The sequence below is a fragment of the Necator americanus genome, chromosome X (genome assembly GCF_031761385.1).
Source record: "Necator americanus strain Aroian chromosome X, whole genome shotgun sequence".
Classification (NCBI taxonomy): domain Eukaryota; kingdom Metazoa; phylum Nematoda; class Chromadorea; order Rhabditida; family Ancylostomatidae; genus Necator; species Necator americanus.
Window position 1 is genome coordinate 26,957,893 of NC_087376.1, and position 23,649 is coordinate 26,981,541.

Below are 23,649 nucleotides of genomic sequence, written 5' to 3' on the forward strand. Positions count from 1 at the left end.
ATAAGTCCACGTGTAATAATGGATTCTATGATCGAAATATAACGGGTTTCCTTCGAATCCATAAATTCTTTATTGCAGAGCAATCCTATAGGAAATTACAAAAAAAGACTATAGCTAATTAAAATAGAGGTTATAAAAAAAAGTTCTATTAGAACATTAAACTTTTTCTGAAACTCCTGTTTTAATCAAATGGAATTGTAATGAATTTCCAACATTCAACATATTTTATAAAAAGAGCAACGCAGAAGTTTTTAGGGATTAGCTTCTTTCTTGTGACAGTCAAAAATTGAAAAATACAAAAATCAATCGGAAAAAGTCCATTCATTCTATTAAAACAACAATCTCGTATAAAATATACGTACATGTCACACCAGTGTAGAAAACAGAAAAATTTAAATGTTGTGAGGACAATCGAACGCAATTTTTCCAAATAATGTGAATTATGATAAATAAAAACTAGGATAGATGCTGCTTCATGGGATTAAAAGGCTTGGATGCTTAGATATCCAGATCCGCACATTCACATTCGGTTCCATAGCTTAATTTTAAGATCAAATATGAGAGAATTATCCCAGTTTTATAGCACGAAAGATGTACTCAGATAGCTTCAAGAGTTACGGTAATAGTACACGATGTCGGAAAAAAAGTATGTGAGGATTAAGTAAACGTAAAGAGTAAGAAGCACGTTTCACCCACATTGATGGACACGAATTGATGTAGTGTTACGATGGCAGCGTAGTCGCTCGGAATATTTTCCTCTTCCGAAGTTTGAGGTGCTGGCGTTCGTTCAACGTAACAATGAGAGCACTGAAGGGTGGATAATGAGACAGGACTATAATCAATCATGACAACAAGTGTTGGTGTGTTTTGTCGACAAATGACTGTGGCCAGGAATGTTATAAATGTTTCACATTATAGAAGTATTGGTAGAAGTATAGTAACTGGTCATTACTGTATATAGCTCTAGTGCCTTGGTTCAAGGTTCCACGAAGTTAAGCGTTAGTCTGAATAATTGCGCTGGATAAATGTATTCACGTGCCCTCTAGAACTCATTTCTACCAATTCATATCTAAATAACATTTAAAATTATTTTATTGTCATCACTTAATTTTATATACTTTCTTCCTCGCTTAAAGTTAGGGCTCCATCGTCTGCTTAATGTGTCTGCATGCTTAGCCTATAAGAACAACAATACAAAAATAGCAAAAAATACCACGTATAGTCTGTTGGAAGAACAAGTTACTGGTTTATTGACTCCATTTTTACCGTTAGAATTGCTTCATTTTTTGACTACGTACCTTAGAAAGGATTCCATGATCTCTAAAATTTCTAGAATTAGCGACAGAGAGAAAACTGAAGTAACAAACTATCCGGAAGCAAGAGTAAATAATAAGTCACATTCATTAAGAACATCTAAATAATTCTCATCCCTTTTAAATTCACTGGAAGAGGTGTCCGTCAAGCCAAACAAATTGGAGCGATTTCCTTTTTTGAACTGTAATAGGATCTATTAATTGTAGGAAGAGATATTTATTGTATAGCATGTCCTTATCAATAAAACTGGAATATCAATCATAAGTAATAGTGAGTTTTAGGAACTCGCAGGTCTCACACAATAATTTGCAGCAGACCGTAAAACCCACCATTATTGACAACAAAGTAGATTTAAAAAAAATGCAACACATCTATCTCTGTTATATAAAAAGGTACAGCAACCAAATTAATGCGCATTGATCAGAAATAAATTATCAGCGGGCGACCTGACTTCAAAGCATGTTACTTCATAGTGCAAGCGATTCCCAGGGATCTAGTAATCCTTCGAATGGTTTAATTTAGTACTCAATAGACAGTTTACAGTTTAATACAGATTTTTTTTCCAAAAGTAAACTTTCTAAATGAGGACCAGCTATTGGTTACTCAATATATGATTTTCAAATGATCCATCACTTAGAGTATTGGAATGACTGAACGATAAAAACATAGATTTTTCAAGAATTGTTTTTTTTTGTTGGAAACTACTGCTACAATTCTCTCGCGTTTGACAAAATTCGACAGCAACCTTCTCTCTTTTCTTTTACAATCCTTGAAAATTTGGCACGCCGATGGAGCTTACTCAACTGCACCAGTTTTTGGATCAACTTATACAATCCTTGAGGTTTACTGCTTCTTTTCTCTAGTCTATTTTAATTCGTGTTAGAAAAGGATATTGTTGCATAATTACTTTTTAAGGGTCGGATGTGGCGCAGTCGGTAAGAGGTTCCACGATTGTGTCTGCACGATCGATCGGAGGTTCGAATCCGCCCTAGTGCTCGCCAAACCTTTCATCCCTACGGGGTCGATAAATTGGTACCAGATTTGTCTGGGAGGATAAAAACACTTTCTTGATCATCGGCTATCTGCAGCAAGTCATTGTGTAGGCCTGTGTACGTTCGTAAACCTCAAACGATTCTGAATTGAAGTGAACGTTGTGGCGCATCCCAAGCGGAATGATCAACGCCAAAAACTTTATCCTTTATCCTTTAATTACTTTCTGTTGAAGTATCCATTTTAGATTTTAAATAATATAATAACAATCAAGGCCAGGAAAAAGCTGGTGATCTACTGATTTGATCTCACAGGGTGTCCATAACCGCTCGTAGGTAATCGAGGAATTTTTTGTTTTGTTTAGGAATAAATTGCCTTCAGTATGCGAAACGTCAGTGGAATCTGCCCCAATTGATGTTCTTCTCTGCTTCGTCCAAAAATAATCGCATTACTTTTTTCCCTTTCGATTTGTTTGTCACCGTTGTGTATTTTCAGTGTTGTCCATAAAATCTTGAGCAAATAACTGAGTTATTTCTTTTCAGTTTTCAAGGTTAAAACTTAACGTGGCATCGCTGATCCCTTAACAAAAAATTCAAACCTTCTCTTATCTTTTTTTCAGCCGATGTCATCTACTGTAGGGTCAAAATGACATGAAGCACGTAAGCAAATGCGTACGCGGCTTCCCTCGAGGCGCATAGGTGGAGCGTAGGAGCGTGGTGGAACTCTTGCTGGCACCACCAGTCGTTGTAGTCCCATTTCGGTTCCGACTGCTGCGTCCACCGCGCGTTTCGAGCACGTACACAAATGCACCGCAAGTACAAGCGTGATTCATGTCGCTTTGACCCGACTATAAATCTACCTAAACGGCCGCGCGGGCGGTCGCGTCGCGGCACGCTGGCCTGCAGCCACTTCTGCTAAGTTGGCGTCCCTTCACAAGCGTGAGGGCCTTTGCTGCTAAAGAGCACTCGTAGCTATTCGACGTGAGGTAAATAGGTGAAAATGATAATTCCTACCTTTGCTACACTTGCTACATTAACTATTCTAGCCTTAAATGTCTGCTAACTAGGATAAGTTATTTCTAGATATGTATTTATGTTGTGGCTTCTTCCTCACATGAAAAGTCTTTATTTCTTGACATGTGCTGGCATGGAGTTTGGCAGGAACGTTAATGATTCGTGGCTTCTGCAACTCACGGCTGGCACAATCCTGTCTGTTAACGCATTCTTTATGTTGTTGAAAATTGGGTTTCTTTTACGAGTTGTCCCACAGATTTTCACTGATGTTTATCTCTGCCCCTTAAAGATTGCATTCCACCTTAATCTCCTTCTTCGTTGCTGAAATCATTCCATTTCTACTCTGAACTACCCAGCATTGCTTTTCAAATAATCGCTTTTAATTATTGAATTGCTGAAGGTACGGTTTTTTTTTACGGAGAACATACTGTTTTACTGGTATAATGATTTACAATCGTTCGAAGTAAGGATTTCGTAAAATTCTTAGTGATTTTTGTGTGATGATTAAAACGCTTCTTTAACGTCCATCTACGTCCGTATTTCTCTTCTCTCCTCCTTCTCTGCTTTGGCTTGTACTTTGTTTTGGGTATTTTAAGAGTGTCAACAATGTTAAATGCATGGTTATCGTTATTGAAAGTCTATTTCGGGTTCGTATAATTCAAAGTCATAGTCGTTCAGCAATTCAATAATTAAAAGCGGTTATTTGAAAAGCAATACTGGGCAGTTCAGATGAGAAATGGAATGATTCCAGCAAGGAAAAAGGAGATTAAGGTGGAATGCAATCTTTAAGGGGTAGAGATAAACATCAGTGAAAGACTGTGACTTTGAATTATACGAACCCATAAACAGAAACCCAATTTTCAATAACGATAACGAATGCGTTTAACAGTTGTTGACACTCTTAAAATACCCAAAACATTAAGTACAAGCCAAAGCAGAAGAGCACATGTCAAGAAATAAAGACTTTTCATGTGACGAAGAAAGAAACGTTTTAATACATATCTAGACAATAACTTATCTACTTAGAGACATTTAAGGCTAGAATAGTTAATGTAGCAATTCGAACGATTGTAATTATCATTATCACCAGTCAAAAGAGTGTGCTCTCCGTAAAAAAAAAGCCGTACCTTCAGCAATTCAATAATTAAAAGCGATTATTCGAAAAGCAATGCTGCGGTAGTTCAGAGTAGAAATGGAATGACCTTTTTCAGCAACGTTTAAGAAGGAGATTAAGGTGAGAATGCAATCTTTAAGGGGGAGAGTTTCCTTGCATCAGTGAAAATCACTGTGTGGATTCAACTCGTATAGGAAGAAAACCAATTTTCAAAATACTTACCAAGTTTTATCTTTTTGAATCTTTGCGCTGTATAATCCCGTCGTTAAGTGTTTTTTGAGAAATGGACCAAGATTACTATTGGTTTTTTTTTGATCGGTTCAGAACTGCACCATTCAGGAGCGGACATACCGTGAAGGAAAGATCTAACAGACTTTTCAAGTAGAAAGAAGCCACAACATTCCTAAATATCTAGAAATAACTTATCCTTGTTAGCAGACATCTAAGGCTAAAATAGTTAATGTAGCAAGTGTAGCTATCCAGAGTAGGAATTAGTCAGTTTTCGGATCCTGGGGAAGGTTAAGAGGGTCCTGGCGGATTCTCCGTCGAATGGCTACGAGAAAATGCTCTTTAGCAGCAGATAGGCCCACATATCTTGTCGAAGGGACGCCAAGTCGTTAGCATGAAGACGCTGACAACCGCCATAGATGTTCTTCCTGCCACAGAGACGCAGAAAACTGCACAGTTACAAGGAAATATGCAAAGAAGAGTGGTGTGAGCTGTAGAAATGACCGAATAAGTCAAAGAATAATAGTGTTAGATAGAAGTACATGGGATTTTGTATGGTGTTCTAATAAAGAAAGGGAGTGAGTTTGTCTATTATATCACCTGCAGAAAGTCTAGAAATGCCTACAAATTTGAACTCTTTTTCTTGCAACTGTAAGCTCCCTGGAAGCCAGAGATACATAAGGTCCTCTGTCCAGAAATAAGTTAGGCTACAAAAAAGCTGTTCGAAGCTTACAGGATAACGTTAATTATCATTAATTTTGAGTTATTTTTGAGAGCTGTATGATCCCATCGTTAACGTGATTTTTCACGTAATTCGAAGCTATGGACCAAGATTACTCATATAGGTTTTTCTTTGATTCTGGTACGATCTACTAACATTGAGGACCGCATGTTACAAAACGTGAAGTGAAAGTGTGTGATTCTCCAGAACAACTCAAGAGATAAGGAATTAAAAGCCGGTGATGCAGCGTAAGATTAGGGACACAGATTTAGTTGTTACGAAAGTGAATTTTTTTAGTACACGCACCATCGCTAATTGATCTGACGAGGCTGACCGGGGCATGGCTGAAATTCCAGAGTGCCATGAGTCAGCTATCGGATCCTTCTTGGTGGTGTACAAAATGTTGTACAAAACTTAAGGATAAGATAGGTAAAGTGACATAACATTGTGATAACAACTCGACGGAAATGTAATGCCGATGGAAGTGTGAAAGTGCGAGAGTGTGTTCCCGGAGGTTTCGGAGTCGTGCACTGCAAGCTGGTGTCAGATGGTTTGAGGTCAGCGTGAATACGGCGCTACTGTAGAGGGTGCACGGTAGGGTGGCACACACTGCTTACCAACCTTGTGGCTGTGGAAGCACGTTGCATGTTTTGCTGTTCACACACTCTACTAAAAACCATGCCCAGTCTTTTAAAATGTCCAAGCAACCATCCTGAATCGCAGTAACTTCAGTGTAATTACTGCTTTTGAATAGAAAAGTCATTTCTGTTCGTTTCATCGCGTATTTGTCTCAGTTTCCTTCTGTACTATATGTACTATAGCATTACTTTCTATGTGTGGTCCAAGTTTCATATCGAGCTATGTTACATGGCAGTGACAGATCATGCAAAAATTAGTTTCCTCCTTAAAGGCATCACTCCATGAATCTGCGGTGGTACGGATTTCAGGTGGAGTATTCGTATACGGCATAGCAGATTATGGGGAGGAGAGTGATTCCGTCCATTTCTTCCTAATTGCCGTAAAAAACGGCCCGGAAGATACGGCTCCGGGCGTTCTGGCGCACTATTTTCTACAAGGAGTTCGACTGGCGCGCGCCAGCCTTGTGCGGTGCCGCATCTTCCGGGCCGTTTTTTACGGCAATTAGGAAGGAATGGATGGAATCACACCTCTCTTCACAATTTACTATCCCTTATAAGAATACTCCACCTGAAATCTGCACCACCTCAGATTCCTGGGGTGATGCCTTTAATTTTTGCACACCATTGAACTCCTAAGACGGTTGTCTTCGTCTTCATGAACGACTGGAGCGTGACCTCTTCGAGGTATGTTCGCGTATCTGCCGGCATATCCACTGGGCACGTTATGTCTCGGAGGCGAAGAATCCGCCGGGACCCTCTTTTCTACGTTCCTTTAACCCGGGTAATTTTACAGCCCAGTTTGGTTTTTCTGTGTATCATTAATCATTACGTCAGTTTTTCACTGGGAATCAGTTCTAATAAAAATGCCGTTTTAGAACAAAACTGTTATCATTACTTCTGAAAAGAGAATCGTATTCGGGAATGAACGAAACGCAAATAATGCTGAAATAATCTATCTGTACACTTATTTGTCAATGTTAGTGATTTTCACAGTATGCTGCAGATTAATGCGTGAGACCTGCGACCTGCATGTTCCTAAAACTCACTACTGTTGACCTGTAGGTTTCATCGTCTAAGCCTTTCTCATAGAAAGATCCGAACGACTGCTACACTTGACAGAAAATTTCTTTTCTATGTTTTCCTAAGGGTGGAATTGACTGTATTGATTGAGCATGTGGAAGATGATCCCACGTGCTCATGTGATCAATCGATAACCATTCCAGCAAGTGCCCTTTAAATCAGTTAATCCAGTACGCGCTTATCGAATATTTAAATCATTCCAGGTGTTTTGTGCACTCATAGTTCACCGTCAATCATGTTTTAGTCACAATCAAGGCTAGACACCAGGTGTTTCAGGGGCAGGTTAGACTTTGTAGTCGATGACTACAACAAAGCGATACTCGCTCAAGGTCACCAAATCCACAATTTTTCTACAACATCAGAATATGTAAGGAAATAACAATGTAAATAAAATAACATGACAATGTTCCATGTTCAGGAATTTCCTTTATTGAATACTACTCGCTAACTGTTTTCCGTAACAGCCGGACTGAATTTCCTAAAAACCTCATTTATTTTCAAAGAGATTTTTTTCCATATTCGCACGTTCGTCGACGAACATCAAACTTGTTATTAGGAAGAAAAAGAAGTGGATGAGAAGAGGATGACAATTTGTTCTAAAACTATTTAATCCTGATGAAGGAAAGGGAAAAGAAGAGAAAAGAAAGGTGAAATGCAATAAGACCTAGAGTTGCAAAAATGCAATCCCACGGAATCAAATTCCCTTGGTATAAGCATCACTTTTTTCTGGATAGATCATAGTACTAGAAGAAAACAGTTTCAAAATCCTGACACAGTCAGTGTTGTCAGAAACTCCAGCGCATCAGAGAAAATGCATGGAAATCTCATCTATCAACTTCATAAAACTTCATCAGTTGAAAATTGATGATTGATGAGGGCGCACACCTCTATGAACCACGATTTTTTTTCCCTTTAGGATCTAAAGCATCTTAAATAAATCTTTGAAATAAATCTTGGAGCTTTTATAAAAGATGTACCGCTCCTCGCAAAACATACATTTGGGAAGTTTGAGTAATCTTCTACACTTATTGACATAAAGCATCACTCCACGAATCTGAGGTGGTACGGATTTCAGGTGGAGTATTCGTATACGGGGTCGTAGATGATGGACAGGAGGGTGATTCCGTTCATTTCTTCCTAATTGCCGTAAAAAACAGCAGGGAAGATACGGCTTCGGGTGTTTTGGCGCACTATTTTCTACAATGAATTCGATTGGAGCGCGCCAGCCTTGCGCACGCGCCGCATCTTTCGGGCCGTTTTTTACGGGAATTTAGAAGAAATGAACTCCATAATCTACTGTGCAGTATACGAATACTCCACCTGAAATCCGTACCACCTCAGATTCGAAGGGTGATGCCTTTAACTAAGTGTTCGGAAAACTCGTAACGAATACGCAAACGTCCTGGGAATGTGGATAGCTTTTGATATGTAAAAATTCAAGAATTAAGTGTTTTCGCTACACACTCAATTTACAGACACAACGTGAAATGTGTGCACAATTTTCCTCCAGAAATGTTTCTTTTGAAGTTTGCAACATAATGAATGAATTCAGCGAAGGGAGTCAACAAACTGGTGGTGGTAAATCACAGGAAACCAACAAAACAGCTCTGAAAAATGTCCCTTCATGTTTATGTCCTCGTCAATGTATGATGTCCATGATATCTCTTTTTTCAGAACACCTTTTTCGCAAGCTTTCATTCTCCACTGTAATTAAATTAGCTTTAAAATCACAGTTTTAATTTATCACACCGAGGGATTTTTTTTCTTGGTGAAGTAAGTGAAGTCGCTTTGATGGGTTGCTCCATCTCTTTCTGCACTACTGAATATCAAAACCTATCTTGTTTCCCTCATAGACAATGCTTCCAATTGTTGCACTTCGATACAGGACCTACTGCAAATTTGGACATTTTTGAAGCTATGTTGTTTTGTCTTTGAGATTGTAAAAAATATCGCCTTGTTGTCTATTAATATTCTTGGAACAAGTGAGTTTTCTCCTCGATTTGTTAGAATATTGATGTAGAAGAGAATATTTCAAGAGAACTCGGATTTTTGTTTTTTTAAGGAGAGGTTTAAAGTGCAGGGGCTTGGTATCCCTGCCGGACGACTAGTTTTTGCCACGCGGGCTTCATCGGCAAACCTCAAACTTGGGCAATTAAACCTTTTAATAAGCATAAAAATCTACAACAAAAAAAAACAACGTTCAAAAGGAACGAATAAAAGTTAATATTCATAAAAAAAGACAATCTCAAAAAAACATTCGCTATATAAATTTACATGCAGAAATCGCGAAAATTAAAACAACAAAAAATGGGAGAAAATAAATAAAATAATCGAGAATATCGCAACTTCGCCATTCGCTTTTCGCATTTATGTCCCTTTTATACTGTCGCGCGCTTGATATTCCCAAAAGATATGCTCCGCTATTCTCTTGAGACAAGCCTTATCTCTTGAGCAAAGGAAATGTTTTGGGAACGTGAAACAATTTATTTTGACTCACGTTTTCCGCGATAAGGTTTTCAAGTATTATTTTTTCTGGGAAAGATCAAGTCCTGCGAACCATCTATTTCTATTAAAGTGCAGCACTTATGAACCAAAAGAATACAGACAAATTCAAATCTTCACTTTTCAAATGTATCTTTGTTTTTGGTTACGCTGACGGATTCCTTTACGCCAATCCATGTTTTCAGTTTAGCTCTACCATTTTTCTTTTGCAGTGATTCGATACATTTTCATCAATTTACATTAAGATAATTTCAAGGAGACTATAAAACCAATGTCCAAATTCGTAATCTTTTTCAAAAGATCTCTGGAGATCGTTGGTGATTTTAGCTTTGGATGGCCATAGTCATGTTCCAACATTTGAGGTGTTCCATGAAAAGAAATAAGCTTCAAAGAGAAAAGGGAATTTCTTCTGTTTCCATTTTAAAATCCGTCACAACGGTTTACAAGCTCACAATAACTATATATAATGTGAGAGTACTGCTTACTACAAAAATGCTTAAAGAAAAAAATCTGCTCAGTTTTCCCGCAATTTCTACCTCTTTACCTTGCACTTACGGCCCTATCTTCCCAGGCATCGAATCGGTGGTGCTGCGATCGATGGGAGACGATCTAATCCCGTGTTTCGCAACGCGTCTTTAATTCTAGACCAGGGCTATACGAACATAGCCCGTTACAAAGACTTCCCAAGATTTTGCACATGAAATGTGTACAAACTTCTTACAGTATCCCCAGACGCCGTTCTACAAACTTTTTTGAAGTTACAGGGCATATTCACCTGATCAGGAAACAAAGAGCAGAAGGACCGACGTGTGACACTGGTTTTGCAGTGTACCCTCGTCGCCCAACTCGTCGATTCTCCATTTGAAAATCTTCGTTTGCCACGTCTTTCCATTCTCTGCCACCATGCCCGGCATCAAAAATACGTCCGCATCATCACTTGCTGCTCACCAAGGTCATCTGCTGCTGATGAACACGAATTGGAAGGATTTCATTAGGACGAAGAAATGGTTTGTGGCGAGAAGACATTTTAGAATTTCATGATTGGAAGGGCCACGTAAAACAGACGTCGAATAAGAAGATTTGGATCAGATACTGGAATGATAATGGGAATCATCTTCTAGGTGATGTTTCCCACGAGCTTTCTTCATGAGCATTCTCTTTTCAGGAAGAGTGATCATGATCGGGGGACGTCGGAATAGCCCAACTACACGACTCTTGTGGAGATAGACCACGTGCTCACCAACAGGAGAGAGTCTTATCGGAGTCTTAGTAGTACCGTCCTCCCTGCACATTTCCTGGTCACAGTTTTCATCGAGCCAAAATACGATCCAACCAGAAAAAAAGGGAATTAGCTTTTATTATCGCAAACCAGATTTCGTTTACGACAATTAAAACCTTGAACAGTGCCTGTCTCAGTGTTGTTGGCATAGAAAAACGATGAAAACTCGAACATGAACTACAAAATGACTCATAAAGCGTTAAACGTTTAGTCTGGACGTGCGTGGAGGCACTGCGCGGAGGTCCGGAATAATTTCAGAAGTCGGTATGAAATAAGAAAAGGTACAAGTCTGAGGATCAGTTCGAATGCATTCGCAAACAGAGGATTTGGTGGTGAACAAAGACATCCCTGCTGGAGGGTCCTTGAAAATACCGGCAGAAGAAACTTATAGCAGCAGCGCAAAGGAGAGCGGGTCTAATTACATGTAAAAGGGACTATCGCAAAAATAATCCTTGGTTATCATCTTTGTAAAACAAAGAATGAATTTTCTTGTCGTGTGCGGGATGGTGTAGCCCAATCGGTAAGAGCTGTGGGTGCACGATCGATTGGAGGTTTGAATCCGCTCTGGTGCCAAGTAACCCTCTCAAGATACTGTAAGGCTGCACATAAACCTCGAACAAAATTCTAAAGTGAAGTTGAACCTGTAGGCACATCCAGATAGCGATTGATCAAATCTATGCACCTTATCCTTCATCCTTTATGTTGTCGGGTGATGCAAATAATAACGAAGATCTTGTTTCGGAACCTTTTCCCTTCCCCAATCCTTGTGCCTAGTATGAACGTTCCACTGGTAAAGTACCGTTACAAATTCTTCCCTTGGAAGAACTAGTTATGATCGAAGGTGTGAAACTCCTTGGCACATTCCCCAGGCCTAATTTTATATCAGCTAATTTTGTCGACCAGTGGCAAATTTCTCCATGTAATTCCAGCAAGGAAGGAACATGACGTCTTATTTCCATAAGAAAAGAATCTCGAACCAGTGGTGGACTACATAAACCGCTCCTAGGAAAAACAACCGAAGGGAACATGGGGATTACCTTCTGAAATGCTTTCTGAGCGCGTTTCATTGGGAATTTCCACGAAAATCATTCTTGTGCACGTATTAAGGACGCTGGATGAAGTTCAACCCTAAAAGGAAGCAGGATACCTTGACGATTTGTTCCCAAGGCGTTCATAACGTTCATAACGTTCATTTATATACATGTCCGAAACTAAATCGTATAATTCGGCTTGACAAAACATTTCACGTTATTAAAATCGATTATAACGGTTTTAAACATTCGTATTAGCTTCTGATTCATGTGATTTATCTCAAAAACTTCAGAATTCTGCAGAGATGCAGAAAAGGTACCACTAAAGTGGAAATGAGCTAGACCCTTTCGCTTGTCAAAGAGATTTATCGCAAATATAATGAGTATCGTTTCCTGTCTTTATGAACTACGACAAAGCCTTCAGGGCTGTAGAAATGAATGAAATTTTGTTAGGGTTGGTTCTGAGTGTGGACACGTCGTATGCGAGGATATTGGCCAACTGCTAGCATCTATATTCCAGTACGATGCAGCTCTTCCTCTGCTCCCTCACCATACTTAGTGGAAAGGAGGTACGACGAGGGTATCACCGTCGCAACTGTTGAATTAGAGCAATTATAAAGTCATTTACTTTCTGGACCAGATATAAGTCAACTTGTTTATGGAAGATTTCCCTCAAAACTTCGTTTCGCTGATGACTCCGTTCACTTCAAGAAGAAGGAGAAGTAGCAGTGAAGCAGGACTGATAATTAAGGATCTAAGTGAACCAGGAAAAGACAAAAAAACATTGATGGAAGAGAAAGAAGACATAGTTTATGTAGAACATCCGCTGCGAAGACGAAGGAATTCAACTTAAAGGCTCCCAAAGCTCAGCTAGATACGGCATCAAGGCAGCATGCCACGAATCTGACGAAAATCCTGAGATGAAGTTGTAGATTGTTGTAGATTTCGAAGTCTGGAGTGGTTCCGCTCATTTATCCCATATAGCTGTAAAAAAACCATAGGAACAGTCCTACTTCCTACGAAGTACGCTGGAACACGCGTCCTTGTACACTTTCTGGTCCAGCAAATTCATTAATTTTACTTGAATAGGCTGCTCAAGAGACCTCATCAATCCTCAACCGCTCGCTCGTGGGCGCGGCGCGTACAAGGGTGACGAGTGTCAACTGAACTCCTCTTCTGCGCTGTTTTTTAGGGCGATTAGGGAAAAATGAGCTAAAGCACGCCGGACTCCGCTATCTACAACTTTATCTTTAGCTTTTCTTGCGAATTTCCCACCACGTCAGTTTCGTGGTGTGCTGCCTTCAAGGACCTCATCAACATCACACGAGAAACTTACGAACATCTGGTTGAAGATTGCAGTGAAAAGAACGATGCTGAACGGTGAAGGTGGGTGGTCTACGTAATTATGTAGGTATGGGAAAAATGTTAGGACTTCATAATATTGAAGAAGGACATACACCAATTATTCCAAGCAAGAACAGTAAAAATACTTCTAAATATAGCTTATGGAGCTGTATTTTCGTATCTTCTTTGAATTTCTTACCAAAAATGATTATTTTCAGGGTTTTGGTTCATTTTCCAACAACGTGGACTATCTAGACACAAGCTGACAGTAGTTTTTTCTAGCATGGTAAGAAAAAATCACTATGTCTAAACAGATTAAATGAATCTTCCAGGTGGAACTTTTATCCATTTGTTTGTTCACTTATTTATTTTTCTTTATTATCTTTAGGCTCGTTAATCCATATGAAAAAAACCCATTCAAAAAACAACGTGTGTATGGGAGGGCAGCAACGTCCCAGAATCCTTGAATAGAAAGAAAAAACCATTGAAAAACGGTGATAGGAAAAGTTTTCTGCTTTCTTTCTCTAGATGTCGTGGTTTTTTGTTTAGTTTTTGCCCAAATTTCCTATCGAACAAATTTTTTCTTCCGAAAAAAAAAATCTATGGAGGTTTTGCTATGGTCTAGCACACTCCCATCGAAGTGGAATTTCTCAGTTAGCAGGAATACCAGAAAGTAGTTCTTTCTTTCTTTGTTTCTTTTCCTTATTCTCAAAAACAACTACGTTAGAATAAATAATTATTGGTGCTTTGTTTACCGTGTCATTCAACTTACTTACGAAAACAATATCTTCTGAACGCTGTCTTCCGAAGAACTGCAGAACGAAGAGTGACCATGATTAAAGGCAATGGATAGGATGGATGGAAAATATCGCCGTAGATCAAAGAATGTATCTGCTCATGAAATATTTATTTATTTATTTATTCACGTACATCAGTGGTGCACCAGAAAAGAAAGATAAGAAATGGAACACACTTTGTCTGAGTCAGAGAATCTTATGAACAAAAAAAAATTACAAACTTTACTAAAACCCACTAAAACCTGCTAGAGAAAACTAGCGCTGTTTTTTTTTTGCGGCGGATAACAAGTAGAAAATGTCAAACAAAATATGCAAATAAACGAGTAAAATCATGTCCTTATTTGCGATTATAATCGTAAACATGAAAAGGTAATGTCTTTAATTTTAGTTCTCTGCTCTACGTATATAACATCTAATAGATGTAAAGTGTATAGTAACGTGTCTGTGTCAAAGTGTATGCAGAACTACTTGTCTCTTAAAAATTTCAAAATTTAAAAGACTTCAGTCTCGAAGAATTTGTGCCTCATTTTTCTGATCACTGCGATCAACGGGAGCAGACTCACCTCATATCATCCATGTACTTGAAAACATTATTTTGCTGAAGTTGATGAGCAAAAAAAAAAGATCACTTAACAAAATCAAAGACATATGTGAGCGCTCAGATTGATTTCTTTCCCCTAGGGAAAGGAAGGTAGATGTGTTTCTCTATATTTCCTTTCTTCATAAAAAAATATTGATTACGTATGGAATTTTCCGCTTTTTATACACTTTTGGTCCTTTATGTGTTAGTGTTATAATGCTGTCTGTTGAAGATAAAAAAGGGGAAAACCCTTCCCTAGCATCATATGATGCCTGGATAAAAAAATTTCGACAATTTTTTTCTTGAAGATTCTGATATTTTAGAAATTTTCTGTGATTGTAGGGGTTCTTCAAGCGATTCACGATATGAAATTGTTGTCTTTTCAATGAACAATCAGAATTAAGCACGGATTGAATTAAACATAAAGATAAATACATAGATATCAAAAGATTCGTTGAAGAAGTGATGTTTGTCCCACTTTTGATATTGTTGTTATTTTACAGTTTGATGGTCGTTATCCAAGCGAAAATTTATCCAGAATTGTTGCGTTCGGTTGCAACAGCAGTCCGCCACTTGGACTTTCCCAATATTTGTTATCTTCTCAAAACTGACATGTTCACTCTAAGTTCACCTGGCCTAAACATGCGTCGTTTCCATCGAATTTCTTTTTTCTTTTACACCTAGTCAAACCTCAGTGGCAGCTGTCAACGGACGGACAGAGCGGCTATAGCTTTGCATCATCTCTCTGTCCAGTGCATCGATCTGAAGTTTGAACATCGACTCAATGACTGGTAGTGAAATTCGGTAACACTAGTCAGGATGTACGTCCAAAACGATGACAACTTCGATATGGTGAGTATTTGATTGCTTGAAATCATCCGCGATTATTCTTTTTTTTTTCGAAGAAAAAAAAAAGAAACTACTTGAAACATCTGCATGTACAAAACAATAATAAACTCACAAGTTTGTGAAATCCTTTAGTTTTTATTTTCCGCTAACAAGATGACGAATTTGTTCATAGCCTAATGGAAAAAGAGTTTCATGGTATTGATGGACTTCCTACTATTCATCTCCATACATGCAGGGCTCGGAGAGCTCGTGCTCATCGCTGCACGAGATCCCAATGGAAATGGACCTCACTGCTTCTGGACCACCAATTTCAGACGATGAAACTGATCTGGAAACAAGAGAAAGAAAATACATAACGGTAGGATTTCAAATATTCAGAAAAATTTGTGTCTTACGTCTATGATATGCACTGCATAGTATTTCAGTGAGTTAGTGGAGTTAGTGAAAAAACTATAATTTAAAAAAAAATGTATATATTCAAAGTTATATTACATTGTGTGTTAAGCACATAAATACATAGATACATTGGAACAATAGCCATTCTTTAAACTGAGTTGATTGTTCCTCTGTGCTGACCGAATCATGGATAATCACGTTGCATTTGTGTAACTGGAATTAGTCACGACTCAACAAAAGAAATAAATGAAAGAAAGCGAGAAAAGAAGATTGAAGACAGCAGAACTTCAACAATTCGAATCTAATTTGCACCTGATAATCTACATTTAAAGAATTCCCTCTATTATATGACTAATATGTTTCATAAACAGGTTTACTTTCTTATCGATTCTTTATTAAAATTAAGATTAGCTCATTTTGATAAATTATTGATTTAGTATGCAAAACGGATACTACCTCATGTTGGATTAGTATGCTTATTGTTTGCCTACCTCCTTGTCGGTGCCACAATTTTTCATGCTATTGAAGGACCAAATGAGCTTGTGGTATGTGATAGAAAATCTAGTAAAACATCCTAATTTAACAATCTGTTTTAATAAAAGAAAATATTTATGTAAACAGCAACGAGACTATGAACTACGAACAATCTTCGGACTTAGGAACGATTTTCAGGATCATATCTGGAATATAACTCAGGTAAGTTCTGTAAGACTGAGCAGAAATTTTCCCATACGTCATTTAAGTATGTAATAAAAAAAAGTGCAGAAGATTTTTCTTTTTTATTCTGTGGGTTTTCAGTACTATTCTCTGGATATTTTTTAAGCATGTTACTTCAGTTTTTTTTTTCTAGGATGTTGATAACCGAATTTCTCGTGAAGCATTCAATTCAATAAATCAAGAATATTTTGAACAACTGGTGAAGAATATATTTGTATCATATCGGAATCAATTTATTAACGAAAATCATCTCATGAATAGAACTAGAGGAGAAGGATTATTGTGGACTTATCCTAACAGTATTTTCTTCGCCACTACTGTCATTACAACGATCGGTGAGAACCTGTGAACTTTTTCTCCATATACCTTTTTCTAGGAGTTTGAGGTGTTTTAATTAGTTAACTAGTTATCTCATATAACACTCTTTATCTGTTAGATTTATTTCACTCATACTTTTATTAGCTGCTTATTTTGTTACTCAATTTTTTTAACTCGTAAAAAAGTGGACGTCATCACTGGTTAGGTCGCGTAAGGATCGAATACATGTCCATAATTTTCCATTTGTGACGGAGCGGGACAAAGTGAGCAGCATAAAATCAAACAATTTTTTTATTAGCAGCAACTTTTCTGTCTGTTCCCTTTTCCCTCACTGATCAAAAAATATCCGTCACCAGTGTGAATTTTCAGGATATGGGAACTTAGTGCCCACTACAACTTCCGGAAGAATTGCTTGTATAATTTTTGCGTTATTTGGAATCCCACTACTACTGGTTACCATTGCCGATATTGGAAAGTTCTTATCTGAATTTCTCTCATTTCTTTATAAATCGTATCGATCGTTTAAACGAAAAGTGAGTCTTTTTCAAAAATATTTTTCGTGTATTACGCTTTAAATCAGTTTTGTAACCTCTGAATTCTTTGAAATGAAAGCCACATGGGAAGTTTTGCGGAAAATCTCGGATGATGTCGGGGAATTCTTCCACACGTTCACATGACGATTATTTTTCACCAGTAATTGTGTTAGGGTTGACAAATGATAGTTTCAGTTGATCGCGAGGCGAAGAAACAGCATATCGGAAGCGGTAAGGAGTGCTAAGCTCAGTGTGACATCAACTATTCTTGGTGTTTACTATTGGCGTTGGCATTTTTTTCTCATATTCGCTTACATTCTTTTTGCTTAAGGTCACCATCTACAATATAATTTTCATCAAAAATTTTTAGAGTTATTTGAAGTTTAAGATAAAAGTTGTCTGTAGAGGACGTTTGATACCGAAGTTTTTTCTCCTTGCTAAGGATGTTAATTTGGAAGTGTAGCTGGTGGAGAGTACGTTCAAACGAAGTGGACGCACCGCTGCTTCGACGAAGTACGGTAGAGGAAAGGATTGTGTGTGGTGTGTCACATAGGCGAAGAAAGTAGTGCGTACCATCAGAGGCGTCGCGTCTACACGGTTGAATTCATTAAATGCTGAAGAAATAGCTACTTCAGTCAAAGGCTGTATTACAGTTTAATTGAATATATGCAATGTTTGACATCGATAGCTCAAATTGCTTTAGAAGATTTTTGCGTTACTACCTCTCAATTATTCATAGTTTTTTTTTTTAATTCTATGAAGATCCGTACAATATGGATGACATTTTGGATTTTTTGAGATAATTTTACGTTTATTAAAGAATAAAACGATAATGTGTCTAGCGTTAAATGTGCTTGGGATTCGTCAACGCGTTCAGTTCATTTTAGAATCTTTGGAAGTTTACGAACTCGTGTTTAGCCTATACAATAATTTGCGTGAACTAGACAATGTATCAAATCAATATTTTTCTTCTCACAGACAAGTCTGGTACCAATTTATCAATTCCGCATTGATGAAAAGTTTGGGCGAAACTGGAACAGTTTCGAACCATCGATCGTGCTGTCAAAGCGGAACCTCTTACCGATTGCGCTACACCGGCCTAAAGCTATTATAATTAGATTCTAAGCAAGAAGAAAATTCTAGTATAATGAAATGATAGTAGTATTAGTAAAGTAAAAATTACAGTATGATTTCCAGAAACTGATTTTATCTTTTCATTTGCCAGGGCGGGTGTAGCGCAGTCGATATGCGGTTCGGCAACACGATCGATCGATGTTTTGAATCCGTCCTAGTGCCGACTAGGCAATTTATCTCTCCCGGCTCGATAAATTGGTAGCAGACTTGTTCCTGAGGATAAAAACGCTGACTTGACACATTGTCTCGCCTCCGCAAGTCATTCTATGGCTTTAAGGCATTTCTAAATTTCGAACGATTCTGAGCTGAAGTCAAAGCATCAGGCGCATCCTCATCGGGATTGATCAGCGCCGTAGACTTTACTCGTTATGCTTTATCGGTGAAGTAAAGTGTCTAAAGCAAAATATAGTTGAAAACAGCGGGATGGTGTTCCGATCCTTCCTCATCCTCCTTTTTCACATCACGGAATCACCAGCGCCGGAAATAAAAAGAGTAGTGTTATGATATGTTTCACTCAGCAGCATTCACTAACTTCTTTTTCGAACAATTCACGTTTTAAAATGACTAAAGTTTCTGCCTTTTTTGTTCAATCAATGCTCCAGAGGACTTGACCCCCTGGTTTTGTTTTTCGGAGGATCTGTTTTTTGAGTCCTTAACCAGTGAAGAATCATTGTTCATTTCGTCTTTCTTCTTAAAATAATGGAGCAGATATATAACTTTGTCTTGTCTAATAAATACTGCATGTGATTATAAAGCAATCACATTAATATTATTATGTGCGGAGTTATTTATTTTGACTCGAGAATAACTATTGTTTTCCTTCTTTCCATTGCATTGAGTACATAAATGAGTAATAATAATTGGGTGGGTGTAGTGTGTAGCGGTTAGAGGTTCCGCTTCCTGCACGATCGATCGGAGGTTCGAATCCGCCCTAGTGCTCACCAGGACTTTCAACCTTCCGGGGTCGATATATTGGTACCGGACTTTTCTGGGAGGATAAAAGCACTGACTTGACACATCGGCTAGTCACCGCAAGTCATTTTACGGGCCAGATACACGTTCGTAAACCTCAAACGATTCTGAAGTGAAGTGAACGTGGGGGCGCATCCCTAGTAAATTGATTAACGCCAGGAACTTTACTTTAACTTTAATAAGGTCATAATAAATTACTAGCGATGATGGAGGTTCGGTATCAAACAGTTTCTAAGCAGATAACTTCGTTCTATGTGGGAAAAAACACTAATCACAGTTGAACGGTGAGAGTTCTTGAATTCGTTCCGTCGATGGTGTCTTTATGCGGGGGCTTTAGGACCCCACAATTTGCTTTTCACATCACATTTTTGCCGCACTTAGATGCACCATTAGCGATATCTACTTCGCATGCAGTTGTTGTGTCTCAAATGCATTGCTAAACAGTCAGGCGAACACGCTCCTCTGGTGTTGATATCGGAAATGAATGAAGAAAAGATGGCTTCTCTGTGCATAGCGAAATAACATGCTCGCATCAACATTTTTTTTTCTAGCAATAATTACACTATTTTTATTCACACAGAAAAAAAAACTCGACCACAACTTGTTGAATGTATATTTAGAATATGTTCAATTAAATATATAAAAATAATGACAATATTAGGATTTATATCTGATTTTACAGATCCGTAAACAATCACGTCGTATTTCTCTTCATTATCGCTCATCATCACATTCACATACGAGTGAAACAGGCTCATCAAAGGTATTTCCTTTCTTTTTTTCCCACTTTTTTATGGCAACTATCCAGAAGCAGTATGAGTTCAAGTAAAGGTGAAACGAGTCAAAATCCGTATTATTCTAAATTCAAATAAAACTTAACATCATCTGAAATTAAACGGTAGTTGATCTATTCACTTGTAGATTTTAATTTTCACTTTTTTATGGATTAAATATAGGGGAATTCCTGCCGATTTACTGCTACAATTAAGTTGTATGAAATCACGCGGTTATGTGTATAGATGAAATTAAAAAATGTAGATGGAAGAAAAAGGAATCCAGAGAATTTGGTAGCACAATCTTCTGGATTATTTTCATGTCATCGCGGTATTTTATGATCATATACCTCTAAACCCTTTAGAAACTCCTTGCTGCGGTCCTTCCTGGCATTCTAACGATCGCTGATCTTATTTCTCCTATGGATATCCTCAGAAAAGCAAAGAAAAAGAAACATTTGAAATATTTTAACTCTAATATAACTCTGTTTGGAAAATATGTTTGAAAAACAAAATGAAGGTTAGTCGAGAGCTTAGATCCTTCAGTTTCTCTATTCGAGAAGATTTCTTTGCACTCTTTCCTCCTCTATCCTCTACTATAGGGTTCCCTACCTCTTCGTGCTCCTCCAGAAGAGTTCTCCTCGCAGTAGTGATCTGTTGATCCCCTTCCCCTCCTTCGTAGTAAACAACACACAACAATGGGCAGCTCTCGTCATCGTTATCACCATCCTCAGGCGCTTCTCACACATTTCTTTTCGGACTCCATCCGTACCAGACACTTTTCAATCCATGAACATCGATTGATTGGATTTCTCCAACTACTAGTTATTTTATGCGAAGAACTCAACTTATTCAGTATCTTTGAACACAACATTCTCCAACCATAAACTCATAAAGCCGAGAAGTTATGGCACAAATGAAGCATTTGTGTTTTCAAAATAAAATCTGGAAACAGCCTAAACTGTCTGGATGATAAAACTAGAAATGGGAGTGTTCGGAAAGTCACCGGAGACGTTTCCTTCCATGTTTTCCAGAAATTCAAAATTTTTGAATAATATTCATTTATTCTTTCTATAGAAGAGTAGTGAGGACTACGAATTCAGCCATGCACTTTCTGTAAGTTCTATTTACTGGGATGTTTTTTTTTTTCTTTTTTTTCTGAATAACCTGTAATATCGAAAGGAATGTCTCGACACTGGCACCATCTATTACATTAATCCTAATTTTATGACCATGTTTCGAGGTATTCTGAAGGCAGTGTTCTTAGATATTAACATTTTCATATTCTTCGCTTAAAAGCTCGAATAAAATTGCCTGGTTTTGCTTAGAGCATTTGTCGTAAAAGTGGTTTGTTATGCATAGATGAAGCAGTAAAATTTTGCTTCTTACGAGATTGTTTCAGATAAAACAAGCGACGTGACCTAATCATATCTTCTAAGTAAAACGGTGATTATTGCGTTGTTATACGTCGTAGTGTACGATATTTACTGCAAATAAAATATTATATATAGGCGTCTTAGTCCTGTAGTCACTGTAAATTAACTTGTGTAGTATGTGCATCATCGAAAATGAGAGTTAGGCCTCAAATAATCTCTACATTCTGAAAACTAGCAACGATATTTTTGGTCCAAACATTCTGGATAGGTGTTCATCTGGGATGAAATGAACCTAAACATCACCCAGTTCTACACCTTGTATTCCCAATCGAAGAAGTCTCTTTAATTCTGGGAGTTCTTTTTTATATTATGATTTGCTCAATAATTTGCTCATAAAATTTTATGAGCAAATTATTGAGCAGGCCTTGATACGTCTGGAGGGAAAATCTGTTTATTTTTTCGTCACCATGTTCGTTTTATTCACATCGCTTACATTTATCTGAAATAGTCTAGCCTCCTAAGAAACATTAGTTATTCGGGATATGACACTTCCAGGCTGGCTCATTAAATTTACAAGAAATGGACAGTGATTCCGAATCCTCAATGGAAGATGAACTAAGGATTCCCGTATTTATGGTGTTATTCGTGTTACTGGCCTATACAGCTATTGGCGGTTTTCTTTTTCAGGTAAAATCCAGTCTTCTCAGTTAACTTCCATTTACTATGCGACCTATTAATTTAAAATTGTTTTTTTTTTCTTGCAGTCATGGGAAGGATTACAGTACTTCGAAGCATTTTATTTTTGTTTCATTACAATGGCTACAGTAGGTTTGTCAATGCTTGGGGATGACTGGCACAACTTTTAAATTTTAATATTTTTCTCTGCACATTTTTGAGGATTTGGTGATATCGTTCCTACTGAACAAGTGTATATGTTCTTCACAATGGCGTACATAATTTTTGGACTATCCTTGTAAGCCTGGAGTCTTTGCTAGATGGTCCGGAAGACTTTACGAATTACGAAAATGAAGCAACTTTCAGGGCAACAATGTGTATCGACTTAGCGGGTACAGAGTACATTCGAAAAATTCATTATCTTGGAAGCAAAATGGAAGATGCAAAAGGAGCTGTAATTTCGTTAGTTTTTTTTTATCTTTCATCCTCACATTATTAGCATTCGTTTTTATAAAAGAATAGCGAAACTTTAGAGGATTACAAGTTGGTGAACATATCTTAAAACATACTGGTATTGAAGTGATTAAAACAGCCGGTGGAAAATTAGTACAAGGTATATTTGCTAGAAATCAACATGTTGTTGAGTTTTCATAAACAAGATTACGGTACTTCAGTTCGAGGGGCGGTATTAAATTCGAAGCAAGCACGAGAACTTGGAGTAGAGTATATTTTGGCTGATCTACAATATCAACAAAAAAATATCCTCTACGAGCCGTTAAGTCCAACTGTTGCGAAGTTGGTTAAGGAGAGCAACATAAAGGTTTGCTTTTCTTCTCCTGCAAAGTTCTTTTTTTAGGATCCATAAAAATGGAAATGGTTGTGATCGCATACAGTACGGCTACCACATATTATTCTAGTCACGGTTATCTGCTTTTTCAGATTTTACCGGATGATATAACCGAGAAGGATGGATACATCGTTCAGAACAAAAGTTATGATAAGCCAGCCTTAGCCAAAAAAGGATACGTTCGTGTCAGTGGAAATATTATTCATCGGATTATGGTGCCTAGTAAGGGTGGACCACCGCTCATCATACCATGTCTTGTATACAAAGAAACGGATATTTGAAATGTAATGAACATAATAATCTATAAATATTTCACTACCTTGTTTGTTTTTACAGAAGAAAAATTGTTTACTATGTAGATAAATTAAGCAGAAATTCATGAAACATTTATACCAAAATAAAACAACTTTACACCTAGATGAAGCCAG

General features: G+C 37.7%; 1 protein-coding gene across 3 annotated transcripts; it reads left to right on the forward strand.

The window, feature by feature from the left end:
* Nucleotides 1-15,450: 15,450 nt before the first annotated feature.
* RB195_025634 (uncharacterized protein) lies at nt 15,451-23,502 on the forward strand (the record flags this gene model as incomplete). 3 transcript variants are annotated; one of them, XM_064213864.1, is made up of 16 exons in its annotated part: nt 15,451-15,483; nt 15,716-15,838; nt 16,209-16,247; nt 16,314-16,421; nt 16,498-16,572; nt 16,727-16,928; nt 17,281-17,444; nt 17,640-17,675; nt 20,233-20,313; nt 22,255-22,386; nt 22,464-22,527; nt 22,597-22,672; nt 22,741-22,836; nt 22,908-22,987; nt 23,049-23,194; nt 23,314-23,502. In XM_064213864.1, the coding sequence occupies 16 exons, from the start codon at nt 15,451-15,453 to the stop codon at nt 23,500-23,502; spliced, it is 1,644 nt and encodes a 547-aa protein (XP_064069743.1). The 3 variants fall into 3 exon arrangements, with proteins under 3 accessions (XP_064069743.1, XP_064069744.1, XP_064069745.1); XM_064213863.1 differs by lacking the exon at nt 16,209-16,247; XM_064213862.1 differs by lacking the exons at nt 16,209-16,247; nt 17,640-17,675.
* Between the last annotated feature and the right edge of the window lie 147 nt (nt 23,503-23,649).